The following is a 12,794-nucleotide window of genomic DNA, read 5'->3' as shown; positions in this document are numbered from 1 at the left end:
TCCAAGATGTTTCCAATTTCGTTCTGAATCTGAGTGAGCAAATCAAGGCTACTAATACACACTGTCTGTGCGCATTATTCCTTACTACGCACAGCATTTTGCAATTTATTTCAAAGCCTCCATTATAAACAAAAAAATACTGCTTTTGTTAACCCGCTCCGTACTGCTACAGTAAAGACTTATATTACACAATCAAAGTCACAGTTACAATATGTTAAGTATATAAAAGATATTATTCACACATGCACACATATGATACGAAGCACTTAAATCTTACATATGCATCAAATTTATGTTTCATTTTAAAACTAAGTGTTAACATTAACTGCCGAATAAAGTTATTTATAGTCTCTCCAAAAGCCCAAACCTGCTCTGTGTCCTTCCTAAACACAAGCTATAATAAGCAATTAACAGAAGGGCAATCAAAACCTCCCGGTTGTGCAAAGCCTCTATTCAATCCCAGTGATATTTGCATTCGAAAGCATCACTGAGAGTGCAGAGCAACCACTTCTGATGCTCCAAGGAAAACATATTGCCCCAGAGAGGAAAGAGGAATAACTGCCCCTATGTGTGTCCCCCAGCAGTGCGTGCTGTGTGCAGGCAGGTAGGAAGGCAGTGTGGATGTGCAGAGGGATGGGTGCAGCCCCAGCCCAGCCCACAGCCTGCCAGCCGACCTAGGCAGGGTACCGCTTCTCACAATGAGTTACAGACCTGCGAGGAGAGGAAGACAAGGAGAAAAAGGAAAACAGAAGGAATCCAGCCACCCGGCAAATGTGAAGCAGACCCAAGAGCGTGATGCAATCCATAGATGTAAATTACTGTAAATCATCACTGTTGTTCAGAATTTCACACAGCCGCTTGGGCCAATTTTGCTCACTTTTCCACAGGCACAATAACGGAGGAGGGAAAGAAAGAAAGAAAAAGGGGGGGGGGGAAAGAAAACAAAAAAGGAGGGGGAAGAAGAGTGGGGGGGAACCTGAAGTGAGAGCACACATAGCGCTCTGCGGTCCATATGCTTTAACTGTACCGAAGTTTGGGCTCTTACAGCATTTTGTACTCCCTCCAAACCCTCGTGAGTCACAAAACTTACAAAGCTCTATGGCTCTGGATGCCAGGAAGGGCCTTACCACGGGCCTTTTGTCAAAATAAGAAAAAGGGGGGGGGAGAAAAAGGGAAGGGAAAAAAAAAAAAAGAAGGGAGAGAGCAAGAACAAGCCCCAGTGGTAGGCAGTCCTCTGCGAGTCCTCTGATGTCACGGGCCACATGATTCTCTCTCTCCAGTAACAGTGCTTGCAAAAAAAAGGAGTTTTAAAGCTTTTGCTTTTTTGGATTGTGTGAATGCTTCATTCGCCTCACAAACAACCACAGAACCACAAGTGCGGTGCAAACTTTCTCCAGGAGGACAGCAAAGAAGCCTCCGGTTTTTAAATGGTTAAGCTCCGCAGGTCACTACCAGCCACTGAGACCAACAGAGTCAGTAAGTGCTCTCTAACCACAGTCTATGCAGTAATAGTAGGTCCTTCAAATATTTGCTCATTCTCCCTTTTTTTTTTTTTTTTTTCCTTGTTTTGTTTCCTCGCTTTTCACATGTTCCCAGTGCTACCCAATTTTTTGACAGCAAAAAAACCATCTCTTGAGTCTATGCGATCCAGGGACGCTGCAAAACTAAAACGAGGTCTGGCTATGGTTTGTGTTTGCAGTTTGAGGATCCAAGAGGCATTTGCACCAGGAGGCGAAAGCTCTGCCTGAAACGAGAGGGACTATGGCATCAAACAGCCTCTTCAGCTCCGTGACACCATGTCAGCAGAACTTCTTTTGGGGTAAGTGCTGCGTTACCTCCGCTTCTGTTTGCCGCCGGTGGAGCTTTGTGACCAACGCGGGGTACGGCGATGGGATCAGAATGGTGCTGGATGGGATGCTGGGGTGGGGAAACAGCATGCTGGCTTTGCAGGGGGAAAAGCGCGGGCACCATAAAATGAAACGGGTGCTGATGTGGGAATGGAGAGGAGTCGGGGCTGCGTGTAGGGCTGGCAGCAGGTGTGCAGTGCCTGCGCCGCTGGGAAGGTCACACCGCGTTATCTCTGCTGGCACAGCTACAGTGCTCAGGGAGAGAGGCAGCAGCATAAGGGACAGCTTATGAAGGGCTCTGGTGCAAAGAGTATCCAACAGCTTAGCAACTGATCTATTGTAGGAGGCACACGTTTCGTGATGTAGCGCTGCTTCGGCTGTAGGCTTGATGAAAGCGAGCAGCACGGAGCATTTCACAGCCTCCTCTACCCATAGCTGCCCCAGACATCCCATCTCATAGCGTGTGTAGCAGATGAAGTTATCAGTGCAAATCTGTAGTTCTTTGCCCTCGTTTCACAGCAAAACGTGGTTCTTTCTTTTCTAATATATTCGTTTTAAAGCAAATCCTTCTCAATGCACTTGTTACGAGCAGGGCAAAACATTCATGCATACAAATATTAGCTTACGAAATTCAAGTTATCTAATTTAACATGCTGATGAATTTAAGCTTTAATTGAAAGTGGGGTTTATAAAACTCAGTAGAAGAGCACTGCCAAATATCTACTTCAATAGTCAGAACCGTAAAAACAGATCCCTTTAAGAAATCAGATCTGTACACTGAGGCACATTTATGTGTATTGCATCCATTCATGCCCACAACATAATCATAAAAAGGCTCCCTTCCTTGCGGCTCACTCTGAATAGCTTCTTCCTCTCAGACACAGTTTCACATTCAGTACAAAGCATCTCAATTCCAAAATATTCAGTGACAGCAAACAGGATTTTGAGTGATCTCCCTGCATGTAAAATGAAGTTGCATTTTAGGAGGCGCTGGGAAATGCTGCGTTCTACTTATCTTTGAGCAGTGGTGAGAAGCGCATGCAAGATCTTTTTCATATCATCTCTTACTGACACAGATCAGGAAAACTAACAGAAAACTCTGAGAGACAGAGAGAAAAAATATATATATCTGAAAACTTACAGCATTTTCTTAATGGTGTCCATCATGTTGAAACTAGGTTGGGGCTGCAGTTAAACCTATAGGCTTTCCTCCCCTGCCCCCCTTGTAAGGAAAACAATGCTAGGACCACTGGCAGCGACTGCATCCCAGCCAGGCTCGTATTGTACCGAAGCGGTGAGCAAAGTTCCTCTCACCCCTCCTACCTCTCCCACTTTGACTGGTTCCCAGTAAGGCACTCAGAGCTCTACGGCTGCATGCTGAGTAGCTCCGTACAGAAGAGAGGACTATCTATTTCTGCCCACAGATAGCAGAGGCAATAACAGAACGTGCTCAATGCACAGAACGTAGGGCTGAAATGCTCACGCAGAAATGGCAAGCAGCTTTCCTGCTAAAACTGCTGTCTTAATGAAGCAGAGCAGAAGTGTAGCCAGACCACATTATCCCAGTGTTTACAACAGGAAATACAGTTTACATGTATAGGGACTTTCTTTTGCTTTTACTTCCAAAAGAGATTAGAAGAAATTTAGTTGGCTAAAATTATCAAAACACGGAGTGCTGACTGCTTAATTCATCTGCTTCTGATCGTTCCTCAAGCAAGTGAAAGGGATTGTAGCATGAAGAATCATTCTTACCCCTAAACCTCACTGACTCGGGTTGGGTACAAAAATGTACAGAACCTGTGCACAAATGTGCAGAACAGCAAATGCCATCAATTCTAGAATACACCATCGATAGCTCTTACGCTTCAAACAGAAGGAACTAAAAGCTTATGAAAGTGAGACAGAGCACATTAAAAAACAATCAGACCATAAGCCCAAAGTTACTCATCAGTCCCCACATCGCAGCTCGGTACAGCACGCTGTTACTCTTTGCTACCCCTCAGCTTCTCTGTCTGTTCCCGTCACTGACTCCAGCCTGTTTGGGACTGCTGAATTTCATTATGCTTTTCTCTAAGAAAAGAGTGATGGAGAAGCAGAGTGATGAGAAATAACAGGGAATGAAGGCAGTGCTGCGATGACTAGCTGACACTGGCACTAAGCTACATCTGCATTTTGCTTACTGCTCTTCACGTTGCTGCGTGCTTCTAGAAAGGGAGACACAACAGTAGGGAAGAGGAAGGAGCCCTTCCTGTTGAACAGGGATGCAGACCCCTGCACATCTCGGTGCTTCTCAGCTAAGCAGGCACTGTCTCAGATCCAGAGCAGCTCTGTATTAAAGCAGTTCTGAGCGCGTTATGCCCATAGGCGGGAATGATCTCTTGGTATTTTATATACGGGTGCATCACTTCAACCCAAGTATCTTATTTGTGTCTTATCTTTATCTTTTATCTTTAAAAAAAAAAGAACACCCTGTGCAAAATATGAGCAGCGTGTTAGAAAGTCGAGTGAACACTGTGTATATCAGATACTTTAGAATACGTAACACTCTGGAAAGGCCTCCCGTAAAAGTTAAACGTGATAAAACAAAGCATTTCCAATCACGCTCTGTGCATGCAAGGATTTGAACTGAGCAATGTAAAATTAGATCAGGGCTCGGCTGCTAATTTAATCAATAATTTCAGGTATAACTTCTGGTAACAGATCCCACTAGAGCGACACGATAAATCTAAAGGAAAGACTGCAAGTTAACAACAAAGTGTGTTCTCTACTTATATTCAAAGACTTGACAGAATATTCTGTTATTATTCTTAAAAAGAAAAAAAGATTAAAAAAAAAAAAGAAAGAAAGAAAAATGATACAATTTATAGATCCCTGCTCTGAATCATCTTATCATTGGGAAGGGACCTTATTTTTCCTTTCATTAGGATACTGATAAGAGGCACGGGCTGTACGTAGAGTTTTCTGTTTAACATGTTCGTATGGTCGTGGACGCTAAGTAGAATCTCGGTGATCACGAGTGTGTGCAGACGCAATGCAAAGCAAGGGGACTTTAAGAAAGAAACGGAAGGAATGCAGGAATCACTGTTCTCTTTTGCATTCAGAAAGTTGCAAGGTTCTCCCTCAAACATGCAGAGCCATGCAGCATCTCCGGCACTGATTTAATTATCTGTCTCAAATGAACCTTTAATACTGATAGCGTTTAAATCCGGCGCGCTGGTGCAAAAAAGCACTGCAATGCTCCCAGTTTGTTAGAAGAACACTGAAGTATCTGATGGTTAAATAAAGCAAGGAGAGAAAAACAAAACCCTGACTCATTAGGGGCACTAAGATTTTATCAAACGTTCAGGATTAATCTCTATTGAATAGAACCATTCACAAATCAAAACTCACTCTCCTTCAATACTTCCATGCAGTGCTAATCAATTACAACCTTTTCTAGTTATTCCAAATCCATGTGCTTTTAATTTTATTCACTGGTGGTCTCAAATATAATATTCAGGCCAAGCTAAGTCATTCTGTATTGCAACTTTGCTTTTTTTCAATAAATATTCATCTAGAGGTTTTCTTAGAGAGAACTGCTCGTATGAAGACTGTGGTAATATTTTTATACTGTACCTCCTTGTTGAAGCAAAAGGTTAGGGGTTACCTAAATACCTCAACTGTATATACAAAAAAAGGAAAAGGTAAGTATTCACATGAAAAATCCAAAGGGACTATATTATTTATTTTTGCATTTCCTATGATTAATGATGCACCGGTGCATACTTGAAAACTGAAGTCAAAATAGAGTAACACCTCAAATTCCTTTACAAACTGTACAAATATCAAACTTCCATGCCGTATTAACTGCTCTACCAGAAACATTTAAAGGCTCTGCCACCCCACATTAAGAGCAGAACAATGATAGTGGAATTCCAATCCAGCAGTGAGATTCCTCGGCCCCGGTCAGGAGAACACTGATCTAAAACTGGACCTCATAGGTTTCCTTTTCCAGCTGGGCTATCGGCACACAGCCTTCCTACCAGAAGCTCAGTGCAGCCTTAAGCAAACAGCAAAGATGTAATACTGCATTAAGTGCAAGCAGGAAAACAAAACAGTAACCGATTCTTGCAGGAGATGCTCGTTCTGTAGCACACAAGCACCAACGGGAGCCGTGCTTCGGATGCGTCGCCTTGCAGCACGCACCCATCACTGAGCATCAACAGCGCGACAGGCTGAACGGATGGGCAGAGCTGTGTGTTATTCCGTGCCCAAATGCAGCGTTCATTTACTGAACTGGGAGTGCAGAGGGGTGGGAGGAGGACCTGCGGCAGGGCTGCAGAGCTGCTGCCCGCGGGGCTGTGTGCCTTCCCTGCCGCCCGCACAGGAACCAACTCCGTGCGGTGCAGGAGATGGACTTGGTTCTGAAAACTCATTAAATACACTCCATTAATAAGAAGTACAATAAATTGCCACGTTTAATATGCCCTAGGGTACATCATATTTTAATTAAGGCGGCCTCAAGATAAATAGTGAGTTTCAGATGGTAAAACCTGAAGCATGGGAAGGATTTAGCTCAGGCTCCAAGAGCATCTGAGGCTCTCACGAGCAGACAAGAAACTGCAACAGAAAAACATCCAACTGCTGGCTTAAACAGAAAATGCTCATTTGTCTGACAGGAATAAATGCAACATTTGTTTTGATAAACGTACTCAAAAATAAGTCAGTAAACTGCCCGCTATTTTCAAAGAGATTTTCCTTGTGAATTTTGCCAGACGTAGGAATTAACCACAGGTTTTCATCCGGAGACAGCAGACACCCACAGAGCACAGCTAACATCTACCTACACCACAGAGCCCCGGCAAGGAGCTCCTGTCCCCGGCACAACACCTCCCTGCTGACACTGCGCACAACAATTCGCGTTCCAATTCTATATGCTTATTTCAAAGCAGCTTCCGAGGGCTGACGGGGAGCAGATTGAGGAGGTGCAGCTTCTGCTCTCAGGTGTTTTTGTTTTTAAGTTAATAAAGCTTAAATCCAAGAGCACGCTTCCTTACATAAACACTCTCCTCTACAAATAAATATAAGACCTGCCACTTTGCACGGGGAAAAGCACACCCCAAAGAGAGCGCTTTCGAGATGAGCACAAAGGCAAAATAAACTCGGGTTACAGTGCAACATTTCCAATTAGAAAAGAAATCCATTATTCGTGCATCTGTTTCCTGCACCTATATTTCACCCTGCCTGTCAGAATGCTGTCGTAGCCTCCCCACGTATGTAAGCTCCCTGTGCAATGTACCGCTCTGCCCCAGCAGGAAAGCAGACACAGGTTTCTAGCGACTCGCTTTGAATGCTTCAAGTCATTCTAATTGGAGCCGCTCAATAATCCCACGCCAACTTTCTCCTTATTAAGTGTGATTTGCTATGCTAGAATTAGGATTTATAACAAACTGAAGTGAAAAAAGAAGGCTAGACTTTCATTTAAACCAACATGCAGTGAAGTATTTTCATATCATACTTAGGGCATTCTCCATAGAATCCTTTTAAGATATGTCCTCACCTCTGATAAAACCGCCTTAATTTTTATAGCAAAGGCTGAACGCGGTTTCTTCTGCTGCCCCTCTGTTTAGAGCGCCGTTTTCACTACAGCCAGGCAGCCGTGGCAATAACAATAGCTTTAACCTGCACTGTGCTGTATCTGCAGTCCCAACGGCAGAGATACGTTGGCAGGAATTCACCCACCGATGGCTGCCGTGTTGCTGACGGACGCTCACTTAGTTCACATATTAAACCCCAGCAGCACTCCTAACGCTTCATAAGGACTCGGAATTTATTACCGTTCATTTTCTTGACAGAGGAAAGTTAAGTTCTGAAGACCTCACATACGTTTATTCCACCCCAAACTTATCTGAACCTGTAGTATGCCATCCCACGGCTTACTTCGCCCTCGTGGTCTGATATCTAACATCCAAATCCGCTCTGTGGTTTGCTGAATCAGAGCACCAAATTACATCGCTCTGTTGTTCACAGAAAAGGGCCCGACCTCCCTCACAACCCAAATTAACTGCAGGACTAATGAGCCATGTGTGCACCTCCATGTGTAGACACGCATGTACAGCCATGAGCAGAGCATGTGCAGCACTGCTACAGCAGGTCAGCAGGGTGACACTGCACAGCCTTATTAACTGATGAATTAAATCTCATTAGCAAGCACTCCTATAGTATAAACACCACCACACTGGTGAGCAAAACATGGAGATGGTGGTTGGGTTTTTTTTTTTGTTGTATTTTTTTTTTTTTTAGGAAACACCCAACGCAGATAATTATGTGCAAATATCTTCCCTCCCACGTAGCATTAATCTCTAAGGAGATCTGTAATTCCTCCGAATACAAATCAGAATGCAGAGAGTTAAAAAAGCACAGGATTTTAATACAGCCATGAGTGGTATTCGAACAGGGTATTCCTTCTTGTAGGAAATGGTAATGAGTTGTGTATGCGCAAACATGCACACGAGCAAAGTTCAAACTCCTAATTCCTACTGATTCACGCCTCTAAAAGTCTGCATTTCTCCACATAGAACACAGTAACAGGGTCAGGTTCGGATGTGCCCCTATTGGTGAAGCGCCTTTAGCAGAGCACTGAGGTTGCACAAAGCCTGGGGGTGTGATCACATCTGAACCCGACAGCACTGCAAACATCCAAAGGACTTTCACAGTGCTTCACATCTCTGCTTTGCTAATACGCAGTTCAGGAAGCTGAAGCAAGGAGCTCAGTTTCATACCTGTGAAGGGTGCCTGCTAACACTACTGCAGTGTTCTAAGCTAATTGCTGATATGGAGATAATAGACGATAGAAGCTGTCTGTGTAGAATGCATGGCAATATTTCTGAGAAGGCAGGTACCTGGGAGTGAGCATGGCGCTGCCTTCTCTCGTTCCTACAGTCCCAGGAAGGAAAAAACCTGTTTCTGCAGACATTACACCGACCCATTTTCACTCATCTCAGCTTGCAGAGTTCTAAAGTATGTGCTTTAGCCAAGGCACTCTTATCTGTGGGTCAGCTGCTGGGACCGACAAAACAAATAAGGTGCCCCAGGTATACTTATACAGAACTCTGACCTGAAATGTCGAGTCGCTCGGCCAAGAATTGACATTACTTCCCTGTACTACTTTCTGTTCTTGTATAACAATATTAGTATAACTGACTCTAAATGCCAGCCTTCACGAAGAACCAGCGTGAGTCATTTTACGCAGATTAAGCAGTTATGATTCAATGGAAAATAAAAGGCACGATCGACAACAAGCAGAATTCTGAAGACTGTGCCAGAATTCCTTATTTTACTGCATTGTGCCTCAAAAAGCCATCGGTGAGATTAGCCACGACCTGACCTGACAGGGGACCCACATACACCTCGCTGGGCAAATCCCACTCGGAACTGCTTTCATTCTCACGCACTGCCGTGTTCAGCTCAGAGCCCTGTGCCTTTAAATAGAAAACTTTGGGGGAAGAAAAATGCATCATTTGCTTTTTAATATTGGAGGGACACATACGGTCAAAGCTTGGTGACGCTTTTATTGATAGGGTTGGTGAATTCCTGCTATTAGCTATTGTACAGCACTCACACACAGAAGCAGCTTTGTTATAAATACGCCGCAGACTCAAACGCTGCATTTCCGAACGCAATCTGCAAAGCTTGTTTCCTCTAAGAAAAGAGCAGCGGTATAAATTCACATTAAGAGACTTCATCATCCGCAGGTATCAAAGTTTAACTCGGCTGCACTCGGTTGCTTGTGGAATAAGCACGCCGTAACAATGACTGGTTTATTTAAAACTGACAGGAGCAGAAAGCAGTAACTATTTGCTCAGGCGCTGCACATTAGTGTGCACCAGTAAAAATGTTCCCTTTTCCCAAAAGGATTTTTGGCAGAAAGGGCATTCACTTCGCTTCCTTCCCACCCTTCTTACACGCGACGTTGTACATTCAAAACTAAGTGCTGCATTTTTCTTGCTATTCAGTATATATGTTGTTTTTTTTTTTATTTCCCCCCTTCCTGATTAAAAAGCATAAACAGAAACACTACAACGAATTCAGAGGGCGAGCTCTGTCTGCTGGCTTTTAATTAAAGAAACCAAGGCTCCGGAAAAATTTGGTCATTTGTGGATAATAAAATACAATCTAGGTAGCAAGAAAAAAATTCACTTTGCATCACATGGGCAGGAATACATCTGCCAGAGCGTAAATCCTCTCCGTGCTGCAGCACGAACAATTTCAGTAAGGCAACACAAACTGCGTGCACAGGCACACGCTAGTGAAACTTCTGATTGCTGTGGATTTAAGGAAGAGGACCTGAAACTGCTCCCTTATTCTGCACAGAAATTAGTCTAGCCGTGACCTCCGGGTGATTTCGGATGCTAAGCTCACTGCTCTCCCATTTTAATATTACCTTTAAAATCAAAAGCAAAGCATTAACGATGGGTGAGCCATCTAACTGTGTGTCAATACATCTGAAAATGAAAGACAACTTCCAGATCCAAAGATCAATTATTACACCAGCCTGTAGGTGCGAAATTAAGGCTTGGAAGAGCATCGTTTTGTCACTTCCAATTAGAAATATTAATTTGCTAACTAACGTCAAGGCACATGTGTAGTGCACATGTATAAACCGACCCGATGCAGCCTGCTTACATCCACACACACGAGTCGGAATGTTCCCATTCTGATCAAAGATGTACGTAGCCGGATGTGCGGTTAATTCGCTGATCAGATTTTCACAACTGAAACCCATCTTGAAGCACACAGCCCGAGCTGCCAGCAGCTCTTTGCTTCACCACAGCTCCTCGTCGGGGGTTTGCATTTTAGGATGCAGCTTAAAAATAAGACGCCCGCTTTCACGCACACACACACACACAAAAAGAAGAAATACAAAGGGAAAAACAAGCACAAAGAGGAAAAGGCACTTTTGGTCAGTCCCAGTGTTCTTAAAGGGCACAGTGAGACAGAGTGGAATACACTTAAAACGCCCATTGAATCCGAACTCTGATCTTACAGCTGTGTTCCTACAGTAAGCTCGCGCTCCATAAAACCTATATAAAGCGTCGGAAGCAGAGATGCGTAATAGCACATGCACACCGTGCCCGACAAACCTGCCCCGTAACAACAACAGACAGGAGTTCCTCGGTGTCCCGGAAAGGTTTTAAAATGCACTGAATCTAAAAATCACTCCTGTCAAACTTCAAGACAAGAATCAACCAAACGTGCTACAGAAATAAAGGCTATTTAACGGGTGCTGCATTTGATCAGCTATGCAAAAAATCAGAAGAATTTAAACAAACAGCTGGTTGAAGTTTTCTGCCATCGGATTTTCCCCTTTTCCTTCCTCGCCTGCAGAACTGACTAGATACAGTAACCCCATACAGCAGTACAGTTATCCTATTGGATCAGATACGCATAAAATAATACTCTAAGCAAGCCCGTAAAGATACCAAGATGGGCATTAATTTTACAGTTCTCATTGCTGATTTTAAAGACTTCTTTTTCCCTCTTTTACGTACCTGGTTGTTATCAATTACTGATGTGTCTTCACCCTTCTTGTTGCAAAAACTCCTTAAGAAATCAGAGCACACACAGCACAACATTTGAAACCTAGATACATAAAAAACACTGTTTTTTTTCCCCCAGAAGCTCAGAAAATCTGAAGGTTTGGGTTTTTTTTTAGGCTGATGATATCTTCAGATAGAAACACAGAACGTCTGCAGACAGTAAGAAGCCTTTAGTAAAGCTTTTTGCTGCACCATAATAATCTGATCCAGAAATTCAAGGGTACCTTAAACAACGGGCTACCTGTTCTAGCCATGCTTAGGAATGTGGCCAAATCATTTTTATTGATTTAACCTTTATAGGAATGCTACATATCCTCAGAGCAAAACATTTCGAATGCATTTATAATATGATATACCTCTGAGAAGTTATGAAAAAAACTCTTATGACAGACAGCAAAGCCCCCCTCCGCTTGGGTGCTTTTCTGATTCAGTGATCGATAGGCGTTCAGTATGAGGCTGCTCTGTGAGCCCGCATGTGTTTGTGTTCCCGGGATAAAGTCAAACTGCAACGCTTCGAGACGAGCCTCAGATCTGACCTGTCTTTGTTTAAGAAATAAGAACTGCTGAACTGATAGCCAAGATTCTAAATACTCCTTTCATTCTAGAATTACACATCAATCATGTTACCTGCAAACATATCAAGTTAAAACTTCCAGGATTTACAGTCCTTTTTTGAATAAACTGAGCAGCACGTTAGTTATGTTCGCAGAGCTCACAGAAGGAGGTTTGTGCATCTCTCCCGATTTCTTAAAGAAGAACTTCTTAAATTCACCTCCTCATCAGAAATCTATTTTGTGTGCATTTCAAGGCTGCGCATCTCGGTGCCACGATTCACATCCCGTTATTGTGAAGCTCAGGTTTTAACAAATAGCGCATTTGGTGTCCTTTGCAGTCTTACAAATTGTTACCGGGGGTCACTTGGTTTTCAGAAAGTAAACTGTGCCGTTCAGAAAGTAAACTGCTCGTTCAGGGCAGGCTGCTGAGCAGTGGAAGCAGGCTTCAAAACAATGCCTGAGAAGTCAGTTAAACAAAAGCTCGTGTGCTGGTGTTACCAATTAGATCAGTTACACATCTCCTAAAGGCAATCAGGGTGTTTTACGTTCGGTGTTCTGAGGGGTTTTGTTCGCTTTGATTTTAAGGAAGCGGAGAATCTGGTAAGGAAAGTAATTCTTGTTCCGGATTCTGGTACAAAATTCTTGTATGTTCTCCTTCACAAGTGAAAGAATCATAGCAAGAATGCTTTAGGATGGCAATGCACTGCAGCACTGATCGCCTATCTTAATATAACTCTGAGATTTGGTTTTCCTGAAGACAGCATGCTTATACACTGAGGGTCCTCTCATCTACACAGAAATAATAGTAACCCTAC

General features: G+C 43.4%; 2 protein-coding genes across 3 annotated transcripts in view; one reads left to right on the top strand and one right to left on the bottom strand.

Moving 5' to 3' along the window:
• SUPT3H (SPT3 homolog, SAGA and STAGA complex component) overlaps window positions 1-12,794 on the bottom strand; it is a 242,743-nt gene that overhangs the window by 203,608 nt on the left and 26,341 nt on the right. Inside the window, exon 1 of one of the 2 annotated variants that reach the window (XM_072332925.1) lies at window positions 2,989-3,154. The exons of the other annotated variant lie outside the window; for it this stretch is intronic. Coding sequence (XP_072189026.1) covers window positions 2,989-3,014 — 26 coding nt within the window. The 5' untranslated portion in view covers window positions 3,015-3,154. Of the gene's footprint in view, window positions 1-2,988; window positions 3,155-12,794 lie in introns of those variants that run through there. 2 annotated transcript variants of the gene reach the window in all.
• The window catches only part of RUNX2 (RUNX family transcription factor 2), a 201,910-nt gene continuing 190,877 nt past the window's right edge, over window positions 1,762-12,794 (top strand). The window contains exon 1 of the mRNA XM_072332919.1: window positions 1,762-1,819. Within this exon, the coding sequence (XP_072189020.1) occupies window positions 1,762-1,819 (58 nt within the window). The remainder of the gene's footprint in view (window positions 1,820-12,794) is intronic.

The sequence above is a fragment of the Excalfactoria chinensis genome, chromosome 3, assembly GCF_039878825.1.
Source record: "Excalfactoria chinensis isolate bCotChi1 chromosome 3, bCotChi1.hap2, whole genome shotgun sequence".
Lineage (NCBI taxonomy): Eukaryota > Metazoa > Chordata > Aves > Galliformes > Phasianidae > Excalfactoria > Excalfactoria chinensis.
Note: the sequence above shows the minus strand (reverse complement) of the source record. Positions and strands in the feature narration are given on the sequence as shown.